The sequence below is a fragment of the Camelus ferus genome, chromosome 21 (genome assembly GCF_009834535.1).
Source record: "Camelus ferus isolate YT-003-E chromosome 21, BCGSAC_Cfer_1.0, whole genome shotgun sequence".
Classification (NCBI taxonomy): domain Eukaryota; kingdom Metazoa; phylum Chordata; class Mammalia; order Artiodactyla; family Camelidae; genus Camelus; species Camelus ferus.
This window is the reverse complement of record NC_045716.1, coordinates 20795208-20817794: the sequence shown is the minus strand read 5'-3', so window position 1 is coordinate 20817794 and position 22587 is coordinate 20795208. Positions and strand designations below refer to the sequence as shown.

General features: G+C 57.2%; 1 protein-coding gene across 10 annotated transcripts; it reads left to right on the top strand.

Moving 5' to 3' along the window:
- The first annotated feature begins 1256 nt into the window (after positions 1-1256).
- On the top strand, positions 1257-22058 carry PEAR1 (platelet endothelial aggregation receptor 1). 10 transcript variants are annotated; one of them, XM_032463983.1, is made up of 25 exons: positions 1257-1411; positions 8419-8522; positions 9151-9265; positions 10954-11063; positions 11740-11844; positions 12208-12311; positions 13128-13220; positions 13500-13743; positions 14454-14574; positions 14774-14910; positions 15007-15219; positions 15514-15688; positions 15775-15895; positions 16617-16780; positions 16872-16974; positions 17105-17251; positions 17470-17595; positions 18531-18659; positions 18775-18903; positions 19094-19306; positions 19487-19605; positions 19711-19846; positions 20012-20086; positions 20169-20417; positions 20880-22058. In XM_032463983.1, exons 4-25 carry the CDS (start codon positions 10963-10965, stop codon positions 21029-21031), a joined length of 3156 nt encoding a protein of 1051 aa, XP_032319874.1. In that variant the 5' UTR covers positions 1257-1411; positions 8419-8522; positions 9151-9265; positions 10954-10962; the 3' UTR covers positions 21032-22058. The 10 variants fall into 10 exon arrangements, with proteins under 10 accessions (XP_032319874.1, XP_032319879.1, XP_032319872.1 ...); XM_032463988.1 differs by having other exon boundaries at positions 10904-11063; positions 19517-19605; XM_032463981.1 differs by having other exon boundaries at positions 10904-11063.
- The last annotated feature ends 529 nt before the right edge of the window (positions 22059-22587 follow it).

Genomic DNA, 22587 nt, shown 5'->3' with positions numbered 1-22587 from the left:
TTTATTGGGTGCAGAGTTCCAGGTGGGGATGATGAAAAAGTTACAGAGTTGAATGGTGGTGTTGTTTGCACAATATGAATGTACTTTATGCCACTGAACTGTACATTTAAAATGATTAATACAGTAAAATTTGTTATGTATATTTTACCATAATTGAAAAATCTAAAAAAAAACACCCTCTTATTGAACTGTACACTTTTAAGTGGGTACATTTTTTAATACTATGGCAATTATACCTCGATAAATTTGAATTTTTAAAGTTACCAAGGAGGGATGTATTTGCCTTGCTCTTTCTGAGCTATCATAGCTTTTTCTGTCGCGGGCGGTGACTTGTAGAGGGAGCCCAGAGATTAGACAGACCATAGACCTCAGTTCTAATCCTGCTTCTGCCACTTACTGGTGTCCTACTTCGGTGAACATCACCATGTGAATAGAACCGATCTCGAGTTAAGGATTAAATGACGCAAATACCTAAAGGGCTAACGATGATGAAATCAAATGATAGTTGTTATAAAAATTGCCTCTGTCCCCTCATAGACTGAGAAGTGACGGGTGCCCTCAGAAGGGTCGGGTACAGGTTGTCGACCTCCGGAGTGAAACATTCTCCCAGGTCGAGTGTGCAGGCTGTGGGGAGGCGGGAGCTGGCCGCGAGGTGGCGCCCGGCTCGGGCTGGGTCAGCGCAAAGGCTGCGGCGCCGCGGTGCATCGAAGCTCCCGGGCTTAGGACCAATCCGGCGGGCAGAGGCGGAGACTCCGTGGAACACTGCTTCCCAGGATCACACCCTCACTCAGTGTGCTTTTGGGCGGCTAGGGAAGTGGAGAGGCCTTTCCCAGGTCCGCCTCTTCCAGACAGGGATGCTGGCCGGTCGGTCCTCGGGTTAGGTTTTAATAAGATCACGGTTGTTGGGCCGCACTGGGAAGGTGCCCGATGCAGACGACCTCACTGCCCTCCACCACCCCACTTTGCAGATAGGGAAGCTGATGCCTCAGAGGTGGAGTAGCCCGAGGCCGCACAGCTGGTGAAGAACCGAGGAGGGACTTGGACCCGAGGCCCCTGCTCTTCTTCCCTGCTCACCCCATCTCCCGGTCCAGGCTGCCGGGGTCGGTCCCGCCGCTCGGCCTCCCTGGTCCCACCCCTACATAGCTTCCCTCCCGGGCACTGTGGAGCTCCCCTCCCCCGGCTCCCGGTTTCCTTGTCAAAACTTCCTGCCTTGGCGAGGACCCGAGTTCCCACCCCCTTCCTGCCCCCCGCCTCTCCGCGCCCCTCCCCGCCCTGCGATCCACAACGTTCGGCCTCCCCGCCACTCCCGCAGTCGGGCCAGGACTCCACACAGGGACCTCCGCCCTATCCTCCTCGGGCCAACCCCGGCGGTCCCCATCCCCGACGGACGAGAGATAGGGTCCCAAGGCAGGTGAGTGACTGCGCGTCCCTGATCCCGCGACCACTCTGCCTTGGGAAGGGCGTGCAGATTCTGAGGTCTTCCTGGACAGGAAAACCCCTGGGTGGGGAGTGGGGAAAAAGAGAGCCCATCAGAGACACCTGAAGGGGATTGGGCAGTGGAGAGGGACCAAAGGGGATTGGGGGTTGACATCCATAATAAAACAGTATGTAAATGACATGCAAATGAGGCTGCTTCCCAGCCTCTAGTATGGGACTTCATGCATCCAGCTGTAGCCACCACCCCATGGCCCCCTCTCAGGGCTGGAGAGAGAAGTGGGTACCAGACCCTCTAGTTGGCTGAAAGGATGTGGAGTGTTAAGAGCACCACAACTGTACACCAGAAATTGATACAACATTGTAAACTGACTAGACGTCAATTAAAAAAAAATCCCAGTAATAACTTTATATTGAGTTCATGCTAAAATTGCATATTAAATATACTAGATTACTTAAAATATTATTATCAAGACTAAAAAAAACCCGAGCATCCACATTGGAGTCAAGGCTGCCCAGGTTCGAATCTCGATTCTTCCCCTTATAAGCTGTAGGACCTTGGTCAAGAGACACCACCTCTGTGTCTCAGTCTCTCATTTCTAAAACGGGAATAATACGATATAGTGCCTACCTCGTGGGGTTGTTGTGAGACTTAGATGAGCCAAAACATGTCTCCTGCTTGGAGTGGTGCCTGGTTAGTGTTCATTCTAGTGTTGCCCCTCTCCCCACCAGGAGAAACTTTTGAGAAGGATGTAGGGAAGGGACCCAGGCTTGCAGGTCCCCGGCACTCAGAGCTTCATAGCTTTGCTGGTTTTGAGGACTAGGAAGTTGGCCTAAGGTCTCAGGCATTTGGATCCTCAGAAAGCCCAGTGGGCTGATACGTGTGACAGGGAGCGAGGATGTGGAGCCCCAGGAGCCCGGGCCCCAGTGCAGCCGTCCCTCACCCCGCCCACCCCATCGCCAGCCTCCAGTAGTGGACTCTCAGTTGTCCTGTTCTGGCCTTTTATGAGTGGCCTCTCCCGGGGCTGGGTTGTGACCCCATTCCCCAGGGATGGGAACAGCTTGTGCTGGCCCGAGTTTCCCAGGCTCCCAGGCTTGGCTGCAGGCAGGATTGGGCAAAGGATCAGCTTTCAACCTTGGCTTAAGCTGGGCCTGGGGGGTCGGGGAGCAGGTCTCTGAATCCCCCCCCATCCCAAGCCATGATATGTACCTGTGTGTGTGCACATGGGAGCCAGAATGTCGGGGCAGCTCTCCTCTCTCCACCATCTGTTCCCTGCTGCTGCCTCTTCCTCTTCTAAGGCTTCTCAGAGTCTCCCCACTATACTTGTCACTGCAGTGGGGGCTACCCACCCTGCCACCTGGGAGCTGGGTCCACTGGTCTCTTTCTCTCTTCACCAGGAGGTGAAGCCAAGGGTTGACATCTGTTTCTCCACTACCCATTGCCTGCCCCCTGCCACCACATTCCCTATCAGACTTTCCCAGAAGAGGAAACCAGCTCTCCAGGCAGCCCCATCCACTGTTCGGAAACCTGGACAGAGATAGAGGTCGCTGGGCTGCTGTCTGCCTCCCCCACCAACACACACCACTGGAGCGGGGACTCGGGCCAGGTGGGGCTTCCCCGGTGGAGCTCTCCGAGCTTCTTCTTCCAGTAGCCTGGGGAGCCTTGAAAGAGAGGTCTCCCGGGATGCACGAGGGGCCTCGGGGCCCATCCTAGCTCTGGGGAGGGTGTTGGTACCACTCCTGGCACCTAACCTATAGGGGAGAAGCCAGCAGGAGGAGCAAAAGACAAACAAGAAGAGAGAGAAAGACAAAGACAGAGATGTAGAGAGACAGAACTATGGAAACAGAGACAGAGACCAACAGATGCAAAAACACAGGCAGTGGCATAGGGACTCCTGGAAACAATAAGCCCCAGAGGGAAACAAGAGACAGACTTGGAAAAACAGAGCAGAGAAACCCAGAGAAGGAACAAAGAGAGACAGAGTCCGAAGACCAAAGAGAAATCATAGGGTTAGAAGGACCCAAAAGGGGCAGCTCAGATTTTGGAGCTTGATGGACCTGGTCCAAATCCTGCTCAGCCGTTGGTTGGCTGTGTGACCTTGGGCAAATTACTTAACCTCTCTGGGATTTCTTCATCTACAAAACGGGCTGCATAATAGCACCTACTTTCTAGGACTGCTGAGAGAATGAAAAGAAAGGACGCAGCTCACAATTTAACACAGGGTGGTCATTGGTACTACAGCACCCACACATGGCAAGATGCAGGTCTCCAGAAACAGCACATGGGTGGGTGTTGGGCCATGGAGTCCCTGTGCGCCCTCTCCTGCCTCTGCCTTTCACCCCCCCACCATGTAGTGGCATCTAGTACCTAGTCCCTTTGTTTAGGAGGAGGTGTGTGGATGGATAGTAAGGGGCATAGTCCCTGGGCCAGACGGATCCGGATGTGAGGACACCCTCTCCTCCCCAGGTGACTCAATGCCTTGCACTCCTGAGCACTCAGCCCATAGGAACTCGGAGCCCAGCCCTGAGGAATTCCTGCCAGAGGTCAGGAGGGCAGGTCTGGAGCCGCCTTTCACTTTGTAACATTGAAAAGTTCTTTCTGAACTCCACCTCTCATCCACTTACCAATGTTGTGTCTTGAGGGCCCTAGAAAGACGGCCTAGTCCTGCTATCTGGTAAGCTGGGGACAAGTCACAGCCTCCAAACATTTCTCCCTCTCCCCTGTTCCCCACAAAGTAAGAATTGAAAGTTGGAAAGGATGTCAGGGATTATCAGTCCATCCATTCCACACAATATTTAGTTACTGCCCGCTGGGTGCCAAGCACGTTGGGTGTGTGTGTGCAGGTGCCGGCCAGTGCTGGGGACACAGCGAGGCAGGCAGAAGAGTGACCTGACCACACGGAGCTCCAGTAGCTCCAGTAGCGAAGACAGACCTTAATAAATACAAAGATAGTGGGATGGGAGCCGTGAGGGAACCCCCAGGGGGCAACCAGCCCACCATGAGAGGGTTGGATGGGAATGGAATTGGAGGCTGTCCCACCCTGCTGGGGAAACCAGACTCACAAGCTGGCAGGCAGTTACAGGGTGGGGTGCCCATTACCTCCTCAGTCCGTCAGACTTGAGGTGTTCCAGAGGCTGTGATCTCCTGGCTTGACCTGGGTTAGTCTCACCTTCCCCCAGAGGAGGGACACTGGTGTCTTTGGCTGGAATTTGGATCTCTGGGGACTAATCCATGTCCAGTTTGGAGCTGGCCTCAGGGCAGAAATGGGGGAGAACAACCCAGGGCTTCTTTGGGCCACGGTGACTGTGCTAAGAGCCTGGAGGGAGGCCTGAGGGCAGGGAGGGTGAGGTGTGGAGGTGGCTTCCTGGAAGAGGCCGGCCTGGAAGGATGGGTAGGACCTGGGCATTCCAGGAGTGGCCTCAGCTGAGGTGGCTGTCTGGTGGGAGGCATGCGAGGGCAGTTGGCTGTCCAGGGTGATGTGAGCACAGGAGCAGGAGCAGAGGCTGGACACCTGGCCCCTGGGCGCCCTTTCCGGTGGTGTGGGGAGCTACAGAGACATTAGAGAGAGGCAGTGGTCAGAGCAGAGCCTCACTTTCTGAGGGTATCTGGGGGTGGTGATGAGCAGGAGGAGCTGTGGGGGAGCCGTTCCCTGGCCTGTGTCACCCCAGGGGTTACTCCCCCAACCCACTGCTTTGCTCTCTGAAGCAGATTCTAATCGTGCTGTTGCCTGTGATGACCAGTTGGCCCTTGGGCAAGTCAGTTTACTTGAGATCCTCCATGGCCTCTCCTGTGAAATGGGGATAACACTCACTACAGCAACAGGTGGTGGCGAGGGTCGGGACAGGCTCCAGCCTCCAGTAGGCATGCGATGGATGTTTGGTGAATCAGAATCCCTGCATTTTCCCTATTTCCTGATGAGTAAACAGGTCGGGCTGAGGACCCTCTAGCTTCTGTTTCCTGAGCCACAGAGAACACAAGGCCGGCCCCTCACCCCTGCCCCCTTCCCGCCCAGCCGCTGGAGCTCACACAGGCTTCCTGTCCCTCCATCCGGCAGACATGCCTGGCGTGCCAAAGGCCTGGCTTGGCTGGACGTAGGAGGGGCTCCTTGCATGCGTGTACGAGCGTGTACACATGTGGACTGAGTGGCGTGTGGAGCAGTCTAGGCTGCTGGCAGAGCTGGGCCAGAGGGCATCCCTGTGTGTGTGTGTGGAGGGGGGGAATCTTTGGACTGGGATCTCACTGCTGAGGGGGAAGGACTAAGTGATCGTGTCTCCATGGCAAAGAGAGGTTATGAGAGGGCACAGAGAACAGACACAGACACAGGGGAGATCCAGAAAGAAAAGAGAGCTACAGGGCGAGGCAATCTTGGCACCAAGCTAAGACACAGGGCCTGGTTTGTGGATTGTGGCTGGAGTTCAGCTTCCACTCCATACCAGAAGGTGGATCCCCTAGTGCAGTGAACGTACTGTACAACCGTACATGGTAGCCTTAATATAGAAAAGGAGGGAGAGAGGCAGATAGAGATCAACAAACCGATGGAGGAAGGAAAAAAAAAAAGACAAAGCAGAGAGTTTCTAATGAAGAACAAGACAAAAGGCCAAAAGAGATAGGCAGAGAGTCTAGAACTTGGGGGATTCTATTTCTGCATCAATACATGTCCACTGAGCAGCCTCTGGTCTGAGGTTCTGTTCCAGGATGGTCACTGGAACCAGCAGTTCCAACCCCAGTGAATCCTGGGAGATGTGGGGAGTTATTCTCCCATTTTACAGATGAGGAAATGGAGGCTCACTGGGCTCAAGTGAGATGCCTGAATTCATACAGCTTGTAAGGACTAGAAACTTTGGACTCCAAGATGGAAAGAGAAGAGAGACAGAGAGAGACAGAGGAGAGAGGAGGGGCCAGTGGAACCAAGCAAGGATCTGGAGTTGGTGCTCAGGCTGAGAGCTAGGGGAAGCAGAATTCAGGCGTCCTGCCTCATCAACCGCCTTTGGCTTGAAGATGTACCTGGCGGGCAGCCCATCGTTCTGGGGGATCAAGTTCTCGGGGGAGCCGGGTCCCCTCCCCTCCCCACTTCCTTTCTCTCTGTCAGCATCTAAGTCCCCATTCCCATTCCCGGATCATCCTGGGGGTTCTTCAGGAAAAAAAAAGAAAGAAAGAAACAGTATTTCCTGGAATTAATACTCAAAGGGTATGACGGTGTCAAGGGGAGTGGGGAAGGGGCCGAGCGGGGTGCAGGAGTGGGACTGAGGATGCTGTCATGGAGACAGCTGACGTTCACTGAGCTTATTACAAGGGTCTCTAAGCACTTTATCTGTATTTAACTCATTTATTCATCTGCATAACAACCCTATACAGGGAAGTACTATTACCATCCCCATTTTAGGGATGAGGGAACTGAGAACTGGGATTCACACCCAGAGGGTGGGAGGGGACACAGAGCTCAGAGGGTATCCTTTGCTACACCACCTCCCACAGAAGAGAGGCTGGAAGGGAGCTGGCGGGGAAGTCCCTCTTGCTGTCTCACTTCCCTTATCCCCACTCTTGCTCTCTGCCTTTGGTAGAAATGGACCATCTTCTGTCCACTAGGAGCACTACTCCCCACCCAGAGGCCCCAGACTCATCTCCCTTCTCCTAGGAGGGGCTGGAGTGCAGGGTAGGGGGGCTCCCTACCAGAGGGAATCAGGCTGAACAGAAGAGCTGGGTTGGGCCCTGTGTGGGCTTGGAAGTGGAGAGGGCAGGGATGCTGGGGGCTGTGTAGGCGGGACTGGGGACTAACTGGGAGGGGTGGGGGTTTGCCTGGCCAGGAGCCCAGCTGCTTTGCATCTCGAGGTGGAGGAGAGTGAAGTGTCAGTTCATTCTTGACTGTAAACACATGCCGGTTCCCACGCCTCTGATCAAGTTCTTGCGTTGGCCCCCACCCCCATCCCCTTCGCCTGTCCAGCCCCCTGCCAGGCTCCCCTTTCCCCATAACTGAGGCTATTAAAAAGAGATGCAAAGCCCCTGGGATTCCCGCCTGGGCTCAGGCTTTTCCTGGAATCTCAGGGAGGGCTCTGCTGGTCTGGGTTTGGATCCCAGCTCTGAGATCACTGGCTGTGTGGCCTTCAGCAGGGGACTTACCCCCCCGCTTGTCTGTTTCCTCATCTGTAAAATGAATAATGATATATACCACAGTGCGTTGACATAAGCTTTACATGAGATGATCCATGTAAATCATTCAGCACTCGGCCTGTGCCAGCCTCATAAATGATACATGGGGTCAGGTGATTATTCTTATTGTGAGGGAAGGTGTGTGGGTCCCTCAGTCCAGAGATGCAGTGAGGAAAGGGGCTGAGCAGGGAAAAGAGAGGCGGCATCTGGATGGGAAGGAGGAGAAGCAAGCCTACAGTGGCCCCTGGGTTGGGTGGGAGGCCAGTGGTTGTCTGATTTCAACTCTTGAAGGGGCCCTAATGCTGCTGGGGCTGGGGGTGCTGGGGAGGGTGGGCCAGGGCTTTGGGTTCCCTAGCCCCTCAGGGACAAAGGCTCTGATGGGAACAAGCCTGGGGGGCCAGGCTGGGGCTCCGAGCTCAGGGACCAAGTCTGGTCAGGCCAAACCCTGCCTCTCCCTGCCAGGTTCCCCATCTCCTCTGTCCCCTCCCTGTGGACCACCCACTGATCTCACCCACCCAACCCTGGCTTCCAGCCCCACCACAGACTAGCTGAGGACTCCTCTGCACTCCAGTCCTACCCTGAGGCCCTTTGGGAAAACAGAATCTCCCCACCCCGCTATTTATTAGAGTCAAGCCCCTTGGATTAGGGTCAGGCCATCCTTGAGCTCCTTGCCCACCTCAAGATCCCTCTCAAAGCCCCTCTGTGAACCATTTCTTCTAGAATTTGGTTAAGAGGAGGTGGCTGGTGGGAGGGGGCTGATGCAGATGAGAGGCAGGACTTGCTTTGGGCTGGCAGCCCCTCCCTGCTGTGCCTCACTCCAGGCTTTCCTGTTCCAGGTTTTGTTCACCTCACTGGATCCTGGAGTTTTGGGGACAGATCCAGGCCAGCAGAAGCCTGGGGGTCTCTGAGTGGCTGGAGATGAGGTTCACCCAAGGACAAGGTGATGACCCTGGATCCAGACCAACTGAGATCCAATCTGAGGACAGGACCTCCATGCCAGGGCCACAGAGGGGGCTCCAGGAAGACGGGAGTGTGGACAAGACTGAGGGATGAAGAAGTGGAGATGTGCGGACGGCTCGGGCCTTGCTGCCCGTGGCCCTGCTGCCAAGCACACTTGAGGGGAATGGGGAGGTCAGGTGGGACCAGACAGGGCGAACCCTGGAGGTGGTCACTGGGCCTGGGAAGGTGGCCAGAGCAGGGCTGGGGCAGAAAGCATAGTTTTGGGACATTGGAAGAAAGAGCCAACTCTGTCGGGAAGGGGGATGGGGGACGTGCGGGGGATGCCGTGGAGGTGGTGCGCTGGGACAGACCGTGGGGATCATCCTGAGGACACTCCTGACTGTGGCCTGGCTCCCTGGGGACAGGCTGGGTTCCTCCCTCACCCCCTCAGGGTGAGCCGCAGTGCTCAGCTCAGGAGCCAAACCACAGGAAAGAGGGTTCTGACCCTTCCCCGCTCTCCCTCCTACCTTCTGTGTTCAGGGGTGGGTGGGAAGATGAAGCCCCTCCAGACCCCCTGCTACCCTCCCCGAGTACACACAATCTAGCCAGGCTCTATTTCCTGTTTTCAGGCTCCATATCCTGAGATCTGGGATCCCCCAGGACACTCTCTGACCCCTCCAGGCCCTGGGGCCCTTCCCTCAGCTCACCTGAGTTTCTCAGGCTCCAGGATGCCGTAGAGGCCTGGTGAGTTACCTGGAGTCGGAGGATGGATGGGAGGAACACAAGACTATAGGTGGAGATTTGGCCCAGAATCTAGGCAGCCATCACTGCTTTGCAAGCCTGGAGAGGGGTGGGTTGAAGTTTGCAGTGGGTGGGAGGGACCCTGGGAAGGAGAGGTGGGCCAGCCCAGCACTCAGAGGGTGGTGAGCAGACTGCTGGAGGGTCTACTGGTGGGACACAACGCTGGGGGGATGGGTTTAAATTAGGGAGCATCCCTCTGAGCATTGCCCCTAGGGGATCTGAGAGCGGCCATGGGGACCCTGGGAGTGTGTGGGTGGGGGCCTGGGGTGGGGCCCGGCAGCAGGCATTCCAGAGATACTCAGGGGGGTAGGGGGCCAACTACCACGACCTTTCTCTCTTCTCTGGGAAAATTACAAGCAGATGTAGGCGCCTCAGGGAGGCATAGAGGAGGGAGCCAGGGCGAGATTTAGGAACACAGAACAGAGAATCTGAAACCGGCCGCGGGGGCGGGCACTGGAGGGGCTCAGCTGCTCCTGAGCTCAGGAGCCAGAACAGACTTCTTTGAGGTCCTGACCTGCCTCCCACCCACAGGGTGAGGCCAGGGATGGAGGAGGGGGGAGGGGCCCATTTCCAGATGGCTGGGGGGTGGTCAGAGGGAGGTGGGGGCTTCTCCTTAAGCCTGAGGCCAGATTGGGGACCTCCCGGCGATGGCGCCTAGAATTGAGTGCAATGGTGTGCTGGCAAGTCTTTAACGACCGGCTTTGATGGTGGTGGTGGTGTGGCTCTGGTTTGTGGTGTTTGCCGATTTCCACGGTGTAAATAATATCCCCACGCTTGGTTTCAAGCTACTAATGTGACAACACTGAATAAGGAGTAGGGAAGAGAAGTCACGATTGGCTCTTGGGAGTCAGTACGAGCTGTTTCAGGGCACATGGTTGGGAAGGATTTGCTTTGGGCTGGCAGCCCCTCCTTCAAGGCCACCTGGACCCAGCCCTACACCCACCCCATAGAGCAGGAAGCCCCATCTGCATCAGGGTGGTTTGGGCCTCTGCCTGCATACATCCAGTGATTGGGAGCTCACTCCGCTCCCACCCACCGAGGTCGCTGATTCCATTACAGGACTGCTTTGACTGTTAGAGAGTTCTTCCTTTAACTGAGCCCAAGTCAGCTTCCCTCGTAACTTCCCTTCAAGGGCTCCACTTTCACACCTTGGTGTAATACCAAAGGGCCCTGGGGTAGGGGCTGGGCTGGGAGCTGGAGATTCATGCATAGGTCCCTGCCTCTATGGGACATGGTCAGGGAACAGGCACAGAAGAGTGGTATGTGGATGACTGGTGCTGGGGGTCCCAGAAAGGATGGGTGGGGGCAGTCTGCCAATGGGGGTTGGGGAGCAGGGCAGGGAAGGACGGGGACACTTGAGAGGTGAAAGCTAGACCTTGAGAGGTGAGTACTCAAGGTGAAGAATCGGTGAGGACGTCCAGATGGAGGAAACAGTGTGAGAAAGGCTCAGGGGCATGGCCATGTACCACCTTGCTGGGGAGAAGACCTGGAGCCAGGGAGCATGGGCCAGAAGACCAGAGGCAGCAGCCTCATCTCTTCTGCCACCCCTTGCCCTGTCTCTGCAGAGATTTGGTCTTCCAGGTTTGTGGCTGCAGTGCCCTTCACCTGCCCTGCACCTGGCCCTATCACAGGCCTCCGCAATGTCACCACGTCTGTGCTCCCTCCTTTTCCTGGCCCTGGGCCTGGGGCTGGCTGGAACCCTCAACCCCAAGGACCCCAACACCTGTAGCGTCTGGGAAAGGTGAGAGAGAGCTCCAAGCCCTCAGCTCCCCATCCTCCCCACTGGGGCTCCTCTTACCGGTTCCCTCCCTTGCCTCCCTCCCTCTCCAGCCCTCACCTCCCTCCTACTCCTGCTTCTACTCTCTCTGCTCCCTTCCTTGGGTTGCCTCTGACTCCATCCCCATTTCTGGCCTTGTCTCAGTCTTCAACCCAGCTCCGACTTTGTCCTTTCTTTACCACCGTCCCTTGGTCCTTGCAGCAGGACCAAGCACAGGGTAGGATCCATTCACTGTGGAGCAAGCAGAGGGGCTGGCCCAGGGAAAGCAAGGGGGACAGGGTGGAGGAACAAAGCCCAGGGCAAAATTTGGTCACAGGTGCTTTAACCCGTCTCCATCAGTTGGGCCCAGAAATCAGTTCTAGCTTAGTCTCCCCTTATAGGGATGAAGAGGGCAGGTAGTAGATGGAAGGCTGTGGTCCCACATGGTGAGAAAGAGGCTCTGATGGGGGGCGTCCCAGGAATATTACAACTCTGAGAGGATCCCTCCAGATTGAAGGAGGACAGGATGGGGGTCTATCCTAGGCTTGGGGAGCAAGCCTAAATATTCCCCTCTGTGGCCAAGCCCTCATGCCCCCACTTCCCTGTGCCAGCTCTGGCCCCTCGCTGCCCTGGTCCCCTGACCCTGTTCCCTGTCTTACAGCTTCACCACCACCACCAAGGAGTCTCACTTGCGCCCCTTCAGCCTGCTCCCCTCCGAGCCCTGCGACCGACCCTGGGAGAACCCACACATCTGTCCCCAGCCCACGTGAGTGCCCAGCCCTCTCCTTGGGCGGACGGGCTCCTTAGGTAGCTGCCTTGGCCAAGGCCCTGGCCCTCTGTACCCTCGTCCTTTTCTTAGAAACTTTACAGTTTAGAAGAAGCATCCGATCTCAAGGTACTCAAGGCATGGTGTGTGTGTCGGGGTGTGTTTTGGGGGGTGTGGGCGTGGTGTATGGTGTGTATGTGTGTGGCTGGGTGGAGGGCAAGGACAGAACGTTCTTTCTAGGCTCCCCCAGCCCAGAGTGTTGGGCAGGGCCCCAGGCCTCCCCTAGTGCCACACTGTGGGCAGGGGGGGAAGCCGGGGGCCTCAGCAGGGAGGATGGAGGGCCACCTTCCAGGTCTCCCCCAGGGTTGTCTACCGGACCGTGTACCGCCAGGTGGTGAAGATGGAGCACCGAAGGCGCCGGCAGTGCTGCCGGGGATTCTATGAGAGCAGCAGTGGGGCCTGTGTTCGTGAGTCCTGGGCAGGGCCAGGGGGCGGGGTGGGGCGGGGCGGGAGCGGGGCCGTGGAATGGAGGGGCCTAGCCCACCCTTCTAGTCCCTCCCTGCCTCCAGCAGGGTGGGGTACTCCTCTGCCTTCTCCCTCCCTGGGTCTTGTTGCCCCTTCAAACCTGTCTCTAGGAGCCCCATGTCTCTCCCACCCCTTCTGGATGTCCCTCAGCAGTCCCTGTCTCTGCACCTCTATCTGTCCAGAGTTCTCTTTCTGTCTCTAGGCTGCTCTTCTCTCTGTCACTGTGTCTCAGGCCTCAGTGTCCAGCTCTCTCTCTGACTCTTCCTGTCCTATCTCTCTGTTGCTATCTGTCTTGACTTGTTGCTGTCCAGTCTCTCCTGTCCCCCACCCCCGGCACCCTGAAACCCCTAAAGTGGAGCTACTCTGTCGCTCTCTCCCCTCCCCTTAGCCCTGGACCATCACCAGCCCCTACAGAGACTCCTGCCCAGCCTGACGCATGCCCCCGACCCTGCACCCGACCCCTACCCTCTCTCTGGACAGCATACTTGTCTAGTCCCTACATGAGGAACACCCCTCCCGTATTTCCCCAACAAAGTGCTTTAAGAATTTCACAGAAGGGAGCTGGGGAGCCCAGAATCCTGAGGTCTAGACAAGCTCTGACTTGAATTGCTTACTCTCAGTCTTTCTGCATCTTAGAGACAGAATTGCTCCTTAGTGAACTCCAGGTGTGGAAGGAAGCTGGGTTAGGCTTCGGGGATAAAACATGGGAAGGGCAGGGATGGAAGCATCTTCTCACCCCACCCCCACCTCTGCCCCAGCGCTTTGTGCTCAGGAGTGTGTCCATGGTCGCTGCGTGGCTCCCAACCAGTGCCAATGTGCACAAGACTGGCGGGGCGACGACTGCTCCAGTGGTGAGTGGCTGGTGACTGCAGGGCGTAGCCTCTTGTGCCTTCAGGGATGCAGGACCCTTGGGCACACTCTTCCTACCAGGGCACACGTGTTTAGGACCCCAGGGCAACTACCCATCAGAGCCCCACTGCAGCTGCCTATTCCAGAGATGTGGTACAGGGGATAGGCCAGAGCCAGACGGGGGGTGCATGTCAGGGCTGGGAGACAGAGACAAGGACTAGCTGGAGGCTGGGGAAGGGTAAGACCCCTGGTAACCCTCTTCTCCCCTCCCCATCCTGCAGACTGTGCCCCAGGAGTGTGGGGGCAACAGTGTGACAGGCCCTGTAACTGCGGCAACAGCAGCTCCTGTGACCCCAAGAGTGGGGCATGCTCCTGTCCCTCTGGCCTGCAGCCCCCGCACTGCCTTCAGCCTTGCTCCCCTGGCCACTATGGCCCTGCCTGCCAGTTCAGCTGCCAGTGCCATGGGGCACCCTGTGACCCTCAGACTGGAGCCTGCCTCTGCCCCCCAGACCGAACTGGGCCCAGGTACCTAAAGGGAGGAATACACACTATGGGGGTTGCAGACACAAGATGTACAGGCAAGCATGGGGATACAGGAGCTCAAACGTGGGGATGGAGTCAGGAGGCCAAGATCTTGGTCCCAGCTTTGCTTTTCGCTGGTTGAGCAAGCTCAAGCAAATCCTCAGCTTGTATGTTGTCTGTGAAATGGGAGCAGTGTTGTCCACCTAGAAGGGTTGCCATGAAGATAACATGAGCTAGCACGCAGTGTGAAAGCATGTCACAAAGTGGGGCTGAGACAGGGACACAGAAAGCCCTGTTGTACGGCTAGGTGCAGGGAGAGCTCGGGAGTCACAGGAGGGAGAATGTTCATCTAGTTGGAGATCAAGGAGCTTCATGGAGGGGCTCCGGAGGTGAGCCATCATGATAGAAAACCACGGCAGACAGAGGTGTTCCCCTAGAGGGACCAGCAAAGGCCCAAGTGGAGCAGAGGGCATGTGAAGAGGAGATAACTGCCACCCAGGGCACTTCAGTGTATCCTGATGGGGCTGGGTGTCACTGCTGTTTCGGTCCTGCAGTACCCAACAGGGAAGACTAGAAGGGCAGGGTGACTCACTGAGTCCTAGGGTCAGGCCTTCTTACTGGGGAGGGTCTGTGTGTGGTTGGCCAGCCGTTGGAGGCAAAGGGGAGGCAGGTACTCCTTGTTTACACACAGACCTCCACCCTCTGCCCAACAGCTGTGAGGTGTCCTGTTTACAGGGCACTGTTGGCTTCTCCTGCCCCAGTACCCCTCCTTGCCACAATGAGGGTGTTTTCCAGAACTCTCAAGGCTCCTGCAGCTGCCCACCTGGCTGGATGGTAAGAAGGGTGGGGCCTGTGGGTATGAATTCTGTGGGTGGTTCTCTACAGGGATGGGAGGAGGGTATGAGTGAGGTGGGTGGGCTCTGTGGCCCCTGGAGAGGTTTCAGGATTTGGGGTAGAGGGGTATTGAGGGCTCCTGTGGTCATGGGGAGGGGGCTGGGCACCTGGGGCTTTGTCAACGTCTCACCCTCCACAGGGCACCATCTGCTCCCTGCCCTGCCCAGAGGGCTTCCATGGACCCAACTGCTCCCAGGAATGTCGCTGTCACAACGGAGGCCTCTGCGACCGATTCACTGGGCAGTGCCGCTGCGCTCCGGGCTACACCGGGGATCGGTGAGTGGCGTTGGTGGGGGCGGGCAGGAGCGACTGGGGGCCGGGCCAGGAGGAGGTGGGCGCGCGCGGTCAGGCTCACTCCCGCTAGGCGCCCAGGTGCAGTGAGGAGTGCCCCGTGGGCCGATTCGGGCAGGACTGTGCTGAGACGTGCGACTGTGCCCCCGGCGCCCGCTGTTTCCCGGCCAACGGCGCGTGTCTGTGCGAACACGGCTTCACCGGGGATCGCTGCGCCGAACGCCTTTGCCCCGACGGCCTATACGGCCTCAGCTGCCAGGCGCCCTGCACCTGCGACCCGGAGCACAGCCTCAGGTAGGCCGCGGGACACTGTGGTCAAGGGGTCAGGGGGCCGGTGGGAGAGGCCTTCGGTGCTGAAGCCACTGGCGTCACGAAAACGATCAGGGACATATTCAAGGGCCAGACAGATGTCACAGAAGGGAAAGAGGAGGGGCCTCGGAGAAGGGGAGGGACCGCTCTCAGAACGGCACCTGGCCTCCCTTATGTTTCTAATTCGGCGATGCCCGGCTCCCACCATGCGGAGGGGGCGGGGAGATCGGCCTGAGGACCTCGGCTCAGACCGCGCCGCGCCCCCGTCTCTGCCCGCAGCTGCCACCCGATGAGCGGGGAGTGCTCGTGCCTGCCGGGCTGGGCGGGCCTCCACTGCAACGAGAGCTGCCCGCAGGACACGCACGGGCCTGGCTGCCAGGAGCACTGCCTCTGCCTGCACGGTGGCGTCTGCCAGCCCGACAGCGGCCTCTGCCGGTGCGCGCCCGGCTACACGGTGAGGCGCGCCTCTCCGCGCGGGGCAGGGGAGAGAGGCCGGGGATCCCGCCGGCCCCTCTCACTAGTGCGCCCACCCGCTTTCAGGGCCGGCACTGCGCTAGCCTCTGCCCCTCTGACACTTATGGAGTCAACTGCTCTGCACGCTGCTCCTGTGAAAATGCCATCGCCTGCTCGCCCATCGACGGCACCTGCGTCTGCAAGGAAGGTAACGGGGTGGGGTCTCCGGGAAGGGCGATTTGGGGGCGGGGCCATGGGAAGAAGGGAAAGGCCAAGGGTAGAGGCAGGCCCAAGGTAGGGGAGAGGCTGCGGGGTCAGGGCGGAGCCACTGGGCAGCAGCTGGATGGCGGGAAAGTAGCCAAGCTACTTCCTTCCTGAAATACTTCACTTTGCTTTTCTTCAACCATAAAAATCCCACTCGCCCCGTAAAGGCCCAGCCAGAGGCATCTCTTGGCTGAATATTCCTCATCCTCAGTCATACAGAATAGCACAATGGCAGTGCCGGCAAGGGCCTCAGAGCTACCAGGGATGGCACGTTGGCAACCTTTAGGCTAGATTCTGACACAGATCTGTTTTGTTTGACTAGCTTTCTATCATATGTAACAAACGTCCAGTTTTCAGTCCTGGCTCCTTCCTGTTGTCTTATCCCTGAGCCAGAGAACACATTTAGTTACCTGATGGGGCATTTGTGTTTGCTGCTAACCCCATTCATTTTGCAGAAGAGGTAATCAAGAACCAGAAGGGGTGGTGCATCCCCAGGAGTCATTCAGCCTTCTGTCCAACATCTAACAGTTTATATGCTTGTCTCCTAAGGGGCCATGAGCACCCCCACCCCCAGCTCAGAGCTCGGAGCCAGGCACAGCCAATGAACAGTGTGTGCTTGCTCAAGGAGGGAGCTTGCAGGCTGACCTGCAGGTCCCCTCTTCCAGGTTGGCAGCGTGGTAACTGCTCTGTGCCCTGCCCACCTGGAACCTGGGGCTTCGGTTGCAATGCCAGCTGCCAGTGTGCCCACGAGGCAGCCTGCAGCCCCCAAACTGGAGCCTGTACCTGTACTCCTGGGTGGCACGGGACCCACTGCCAGCTCCCCTGCCCAGTAAGTGCACACTGCCTGCTGATCTGGGGGAGGGGAGGACAAAGTACCCCCCAGCGGACTCACCTGTCCTGCCCTCCACTCCTTCTCCAAGAAGGGGCAGTTTGGTGAAGGCTGTGCCAGTCACTGTGACTGTGACCATTCTGATGGCTGCGACCCTGTTCATGGACGCTGCCAGTGCCAGGCTGGCTGGATGGGTGAGCATTCTGGGTGTCCAAGAGGGCTTACTGGGAGTTGGGGGCTGCATCCCACAGGAAATGGGTCCAGAAGAACCCCTATGGAAGGAGGAGCACAGGCCAGGCTCATTCCTACCCCTCTCTCTCACAGGTACCCGCTGCCACCTGCCCTGCCCTGAGGGCCTCTGGGGAGCCAGCTGTAGCAACACCTGCACCTGCAAGAATGGGGGCACCTGCAGCCGTGAGAATGGCAGTTGTGTGTGTGCACCTGGGTTCCGAGGCCCCTCCTGCCAGAGATGTGAGGCTCTTTCCCCACCCCCCACCCACCAGCAAGAGTGTTCAGTGCAGTCAGTGTCTGGTGCCAGAAGCCCCCACTCTACCCATCTTGGTCTCTTGTGCTGACTCCATTTTTGGGCCAGTTACCGCAGTGGGAAGGAGGGAGGGAGACAGTAGGGGGTCAAAGGCTGACTGAGGGTTGGCCCCTGCCCCCAGTCACCATGAGCCCCTTCCCCCTAGCCTGTCAGCCCGGCCGCTATGGCAAACGCTGTGTGCCCTGCAAGTGTGCCAACCACTCCTCCTGCCATCCCTCGAATGGGACCTGCTACTGCCTGGCCGGCTGGACAGGCTCTGACTGCTCCCAACGTATGTGGTGGCTTGTGTGTCTGAGCACGTGCGCATGCCCGGGGGTGGGCTGAGGGCCAGAGGCAGTCCTTTCCCCTGCTCCTGGGTATAAAAACCTCTGAACCCACCTCAAGTCAGCCATTTATGCAAATAATATAAACAAATACTTATTGGGAATCGCCTACATCTTGGGTACTGTTCTAGGTGTCAGGATGCAGCAATGAACAGGCCAGGAAAAAAATCCCCTCCCCTTCTCCATGGGAGGCCTGAAAGGAGCAGCGTTTGTTGGGGGGTGGGGCGCAGGGAGAGAAGGAACCCTAAGTTCAGTTTTGGACATGTTCTTTTCTTTTCTTTCACGTGGCCAATTTATTTTTGCTTATTTATACATGGCCTCTTTCCCACATAAATATAAGAAAATCATGGAAAAGATTAGTTGTAAAACATTTCCCCTTTGGAAAGGGGAAATGAGAAGCTGTTACCATGAAAAAGGTGGGCAGGGTAGAAGGAAGTGATCCTGGAGAAGAGTTTTTCCATAGATTCAGTTCACTACTGTTAGATTATTCGCTAGTGTCAGGTACACAAAAATTATGCCTTAAGTAGTTTGGATATTCACTTCTCTCTTAAGTTTAAAAAAAAAAAAGCCCAGAGCTAAGCAATGTAGTGCAGTTTGGAAGCCTTTGGTTGTCCGGCCCTGGCCAGGTTACTCTGAAAGGCTGTTAGATAGCCAAGTGCAGAAGTTAAGTGGGCAGCTGGGCACATGGGTCTGGAATTCAGGCCAGAGACAGGGCTGCCGATGAGTGATTTTGAGTCATCGGTGTGTACTTATGGTTCGAGGCCTTGGTGTCCCTGGGGAGACCAGAGCTAAGTGGAAGATTTCAGTGATACTGGGGGCTGAGAATTTACCCAGGAGGGGCTGGTCCTGCCTGCTAGACAGGCTCCAACCTTGTCTCCCGCAGCGTGTCCTCTAGGACACTGGGGAGCCAAATGTGCCCAGCTCTGCCAGTGTCGCCATGGCGGGACCTGCCACCCCCAGGATGGGAGTTGTTTCTGTCCCCCAGGCTGGACTGGACATCTCTGCTCAGAAGGTACCAACAGAAAGGGAACTCCATGCCCCTGCCCCTCAAGTCAGCCCTAGTCCAAGGAGGGACAGCCGTTTCCTGGCCCCTCTGATGCCCGCCTGTCTCCTCGGCTCTCTCCTAGGCTGTTCTCCAGGGATGTTTGGTGCCAATTGCTCCCAACCATGCCAGTGTGGTTCTGGAGAGAGGTGCCACCCAGAGACTGGGGCCTGTGTGTGTCCGCCAGGGCACAGCGGTGCCCCCTGCAGGATTGGTGAGTTCTCTAACCCCCACCCCCACCACTGTCCTCAGGGAACCACGATACAGTACCTGCTCAGGTCTCTGCTAGGACCTAGTCCCCTTGTACCACCCTGCCTCCCTACTGGGGCCTCTTTCATACATGCATCCCAAGCTCACCAACAGAGCCAAGATGCTGACCTGAGTGACCACCCCATCCCACGTAGGAAGCCAGGAGCCGTTCACTATGATGCCTACCTCTCCGGTGGCCTATAACTCATTGGGGGCAGTGATTGGCATCGCAGTGCTGGGCTCCCTGGTGGTGGCCCTGGTGGCACTGTTCATTGGTTACCGCCATTGGCAAAAAGGCAAGGAGCACCAGCATCTGGCGGTGGCCTACAGCAGTGGGCGACTGGATGGCTCTGAGTACGTCATGCCAGGTAAGCTGGCCTAGGGCCGGGGGACACACATGAATGGCTGTGTCTTGGGCACAGGGCAGATGGGGTGCGGGGCTCCTGCGTCCCTCCCTGGATCTGGGAGATGGGAAGTGGGGAGTTGGAGAGAGGAAGGGAGGTCAGAGAGGGTGCGGCCTGGGCCCAGGTCTGTCTCCAACTGGGCAGGTCGCCCTGCGCTGTGTCTTGCCTGTGCAGATGTCCCTTCCAGCTTCAGTCACTACTACTCCAACCCCAGCTATCACACCCTGTCACAGTGCTCACCTAACCCGCCACCCCCAAACAAGGTCAGTGCTGGGGGCGGGGATGCACTGTGGATGCACTGGGGCCGCAGCCCTGGTTCTCTGGAAAGCTCCAGCCTTGCACATTCCTGTCCCACACCTCCGCATCAGGTTCCAGGCAGTCAGCTCTTTGCCAGCCTCCAGGCCCAGGAGCGGCCAGTTGGAGCCCATGGGCACGACACCCACGCCACTCTGCCTGCTGACTGGAAGCACTGCCGGGAGCCCCTTCCAGCACCTCTGGACAGGGGTAGGAGCCTGGAGGCTCAGGCAGCTGGGGAGGGTGGATGTGTGCAGTTTAGCATGCGGAGTGCTGTATGTCTGCAGAAGGAGGTTCTGGACGCCAGATCTAGAGGAGGGGGGACCCTGGGGAGGGGACCAGGGGTCTGATTGCACATTGCTTCCTCCTCCTTAGGTAGCAGCCGCCTGGACCGAAGCTACAGCTGTAGCTACAGCAACAGTAATGGCCCAGGCCCGTTCTATAATAAAGGTGTGGGAACAGGGGGCAAGGGACGGGGCTGGGCTGGGGTTTAGGAGCCTCCATCAAGCCTGACTTCATTCCCTATCCTTAGGGCCCATCTCTGAAGAGGGGCTGGGGGCCAGCGTGGCTTCCCTGAGCAGCGAGAACCCCTATGCCACCATCCGGGACCTGCCCAGCCTGCTAGGGAGCCCCCGGGAGAGCAGCTACGTGGAGATGAAAGGCCCTCCCTTGGGGTCTCCTGCCAGGCAGCCTCCTCAGCTCCCGGACAGCCAGAGGCGGCGACACCCCCAACCACAGAGAGACAGTGGCACCTACGAGCAGCCCAGCCCTCTGACCCATGGTGAGCCCTCCTTCTCCATGGGATAGGGGCTAGAGAGACCTGGGACAAGGGAGATGGAAAAAGAGAAGGGACACAGGGAAAGACTATGGAGGTGGCATTGGGGTCAGACTTGGGTTCACACCAGGGCTGAAGTTTGGGAAGTCACACCCCTTCAAGCCTGTGAAGAGGGCTGGTACCTACCTCACAGGGCTGAGGGTTTAAAACAGTGGTTTTCCAGCACCTGAGTTGTGGAGCTGGTACCCAGAAAAGCTGGAAACCAGGCAGGTGACAAAGTGTTCTCATATCATGTGAGGTGGGCAGGTCTAGGTGGCCTCCCCCACTGGCAGCTGAGGAGCTGCACAAACTGGCCTAAAGCCAGGCACCATCCAGCCATCTTTGGGCAGAAGAGGCTGGAGAGGGGAGGAGAGTGGTGGGAAGGGGAGGATCCACCTCCCTCTCATCTTCTCCCCTCCCTGTCTCCAGACCGAGACTCTGTGAGCTCCCAGCACCCCCTGCCTCCGGGCCTGCCTCCCGGCCACTATGACTCACCCAAGAACAGCCACATCCCTGGACACTATGACTTGCCTCCAGTACGGCATCCTCCGTCTCCCCCGCTTCGGCACCAGGACCGTTGAGGAGCCAAGATGGTGTGCAGAGGTCAGCACACCTGTTCTTTGCTGCCAAAGGCTGAGGACAGAGCCCATTGTACCCTGCCAGGAGCAGGGAGAAGACTGGCAGGTGGTGAACAGGAACATGTTTAATAGAGGATGCGAGTGGAGAGGAGACGGGAGCCTGGCTCCCAGGTTCTATCGTGGGAAACACTGGTCAGCTGGAAGTCTGTGTTCCTTTTCCCCAACCAGCTGCTCCCCAAGGCCCCATGTACATAAACTGGTGGGTTGAATGTTGCTGGATACCTCTGATTTCAGATTGATGTAAAAAATGTATATTGAGTAAATTTTCTGTGCACTCCCAGGCTAGGCTCTGTGAGTGTGTGTGTGTGTGTGTGTGTGTGTGTGTGTGTGTGTGTGTGTGTGGTTTCAGAAGGGTACCAGGCACAGATCCTGTCCTGGGGCTAACCCAGCTAACTCTAGAAATAGCCTAACTGGCCTCCCTGCATTCACCTGGTACTCCTTCCAACCAACTGCTCAAAATACAAGCTGGCTAGCTTACCCCTGCCTGAAAGTCTTCATGGGTGCCCCATGGCTCCTGGGTCACAGTCAAAACTGTCAAAGGCCTTAAAGGCTTTGCTGGCCCGGCTTATCTGTCTCTTCAGTCTCCCTTGAACTGTGTTCCATGTCACTCTGCTCCAGCCATACTGGCCTCTAGGTCCTCCTATCAGCCACACTTCTTCCTACCACAGGGACTTTGCACATCTGGAATGCTCTTCCTCTCCCACTCACTTGTTTACTTCTGCTTGTCCGTCACATCCCCTCCTCTCTTTCATAGCACTGATCACAGATGTGTTCATGCACCAGATACCTGCAGAAGGCTTACAGGGTGCCGGGCACCTCTGTAATGTGTTGCTTTTTAATGTGATTATTTGATTAATCTCTGTCTCCCCGCCAGACTGTAAGTTCCCTGAAAGCAGGAATCTTGTGTTTATGTTCAACATTGGAGTCCCTTGGCACATAGTAGGCACTCAATAAATGTTCCTCCAAAGGCTGAGTGGCCGAGTGATTTAAAAATACCAGTTGTAAGTGCTGGCAAGTGCTAGGATCATTGGGCAAACTGCTGCTCTGAGCTAAAAGACTGCCTAGGTGGGAGCCTTCCCCAAAGGGTGGCATCTGTACAGGGGAACAGCACAAAGACGCAAAGGCGGGGAGGAAGGTCTGGGAGTGGCGGTGGGGGACGGAACTGAGTGGAGTGGGGAGGCTGGAGCCAGGAAGGCAGAGGAGAGCAGGGATACTCAGATGGGGCCTGGCAGGATCTAGACCACCTGAGGACTTTGAATCCAAGATTCCTGGGAAGCGTGACCCGCCTTCTTAACTCGTTAGCGGATCAACTAAGCCCCCAGACCCCAGGAGGCTAAATAGAGGGGGTCGAGATTATACACCCAGAGCCAGGTCAAGTCGCCTACTCGGTGGGTCTCTCTGGGTCTTTTCCATCAGGAGCCCTCTTCTCACAGGATTGGAGGGGGACCCCGGAGAGTGGATCTGTCCCCACCAGGACAGCTTTCCTAGATTCTTCGATT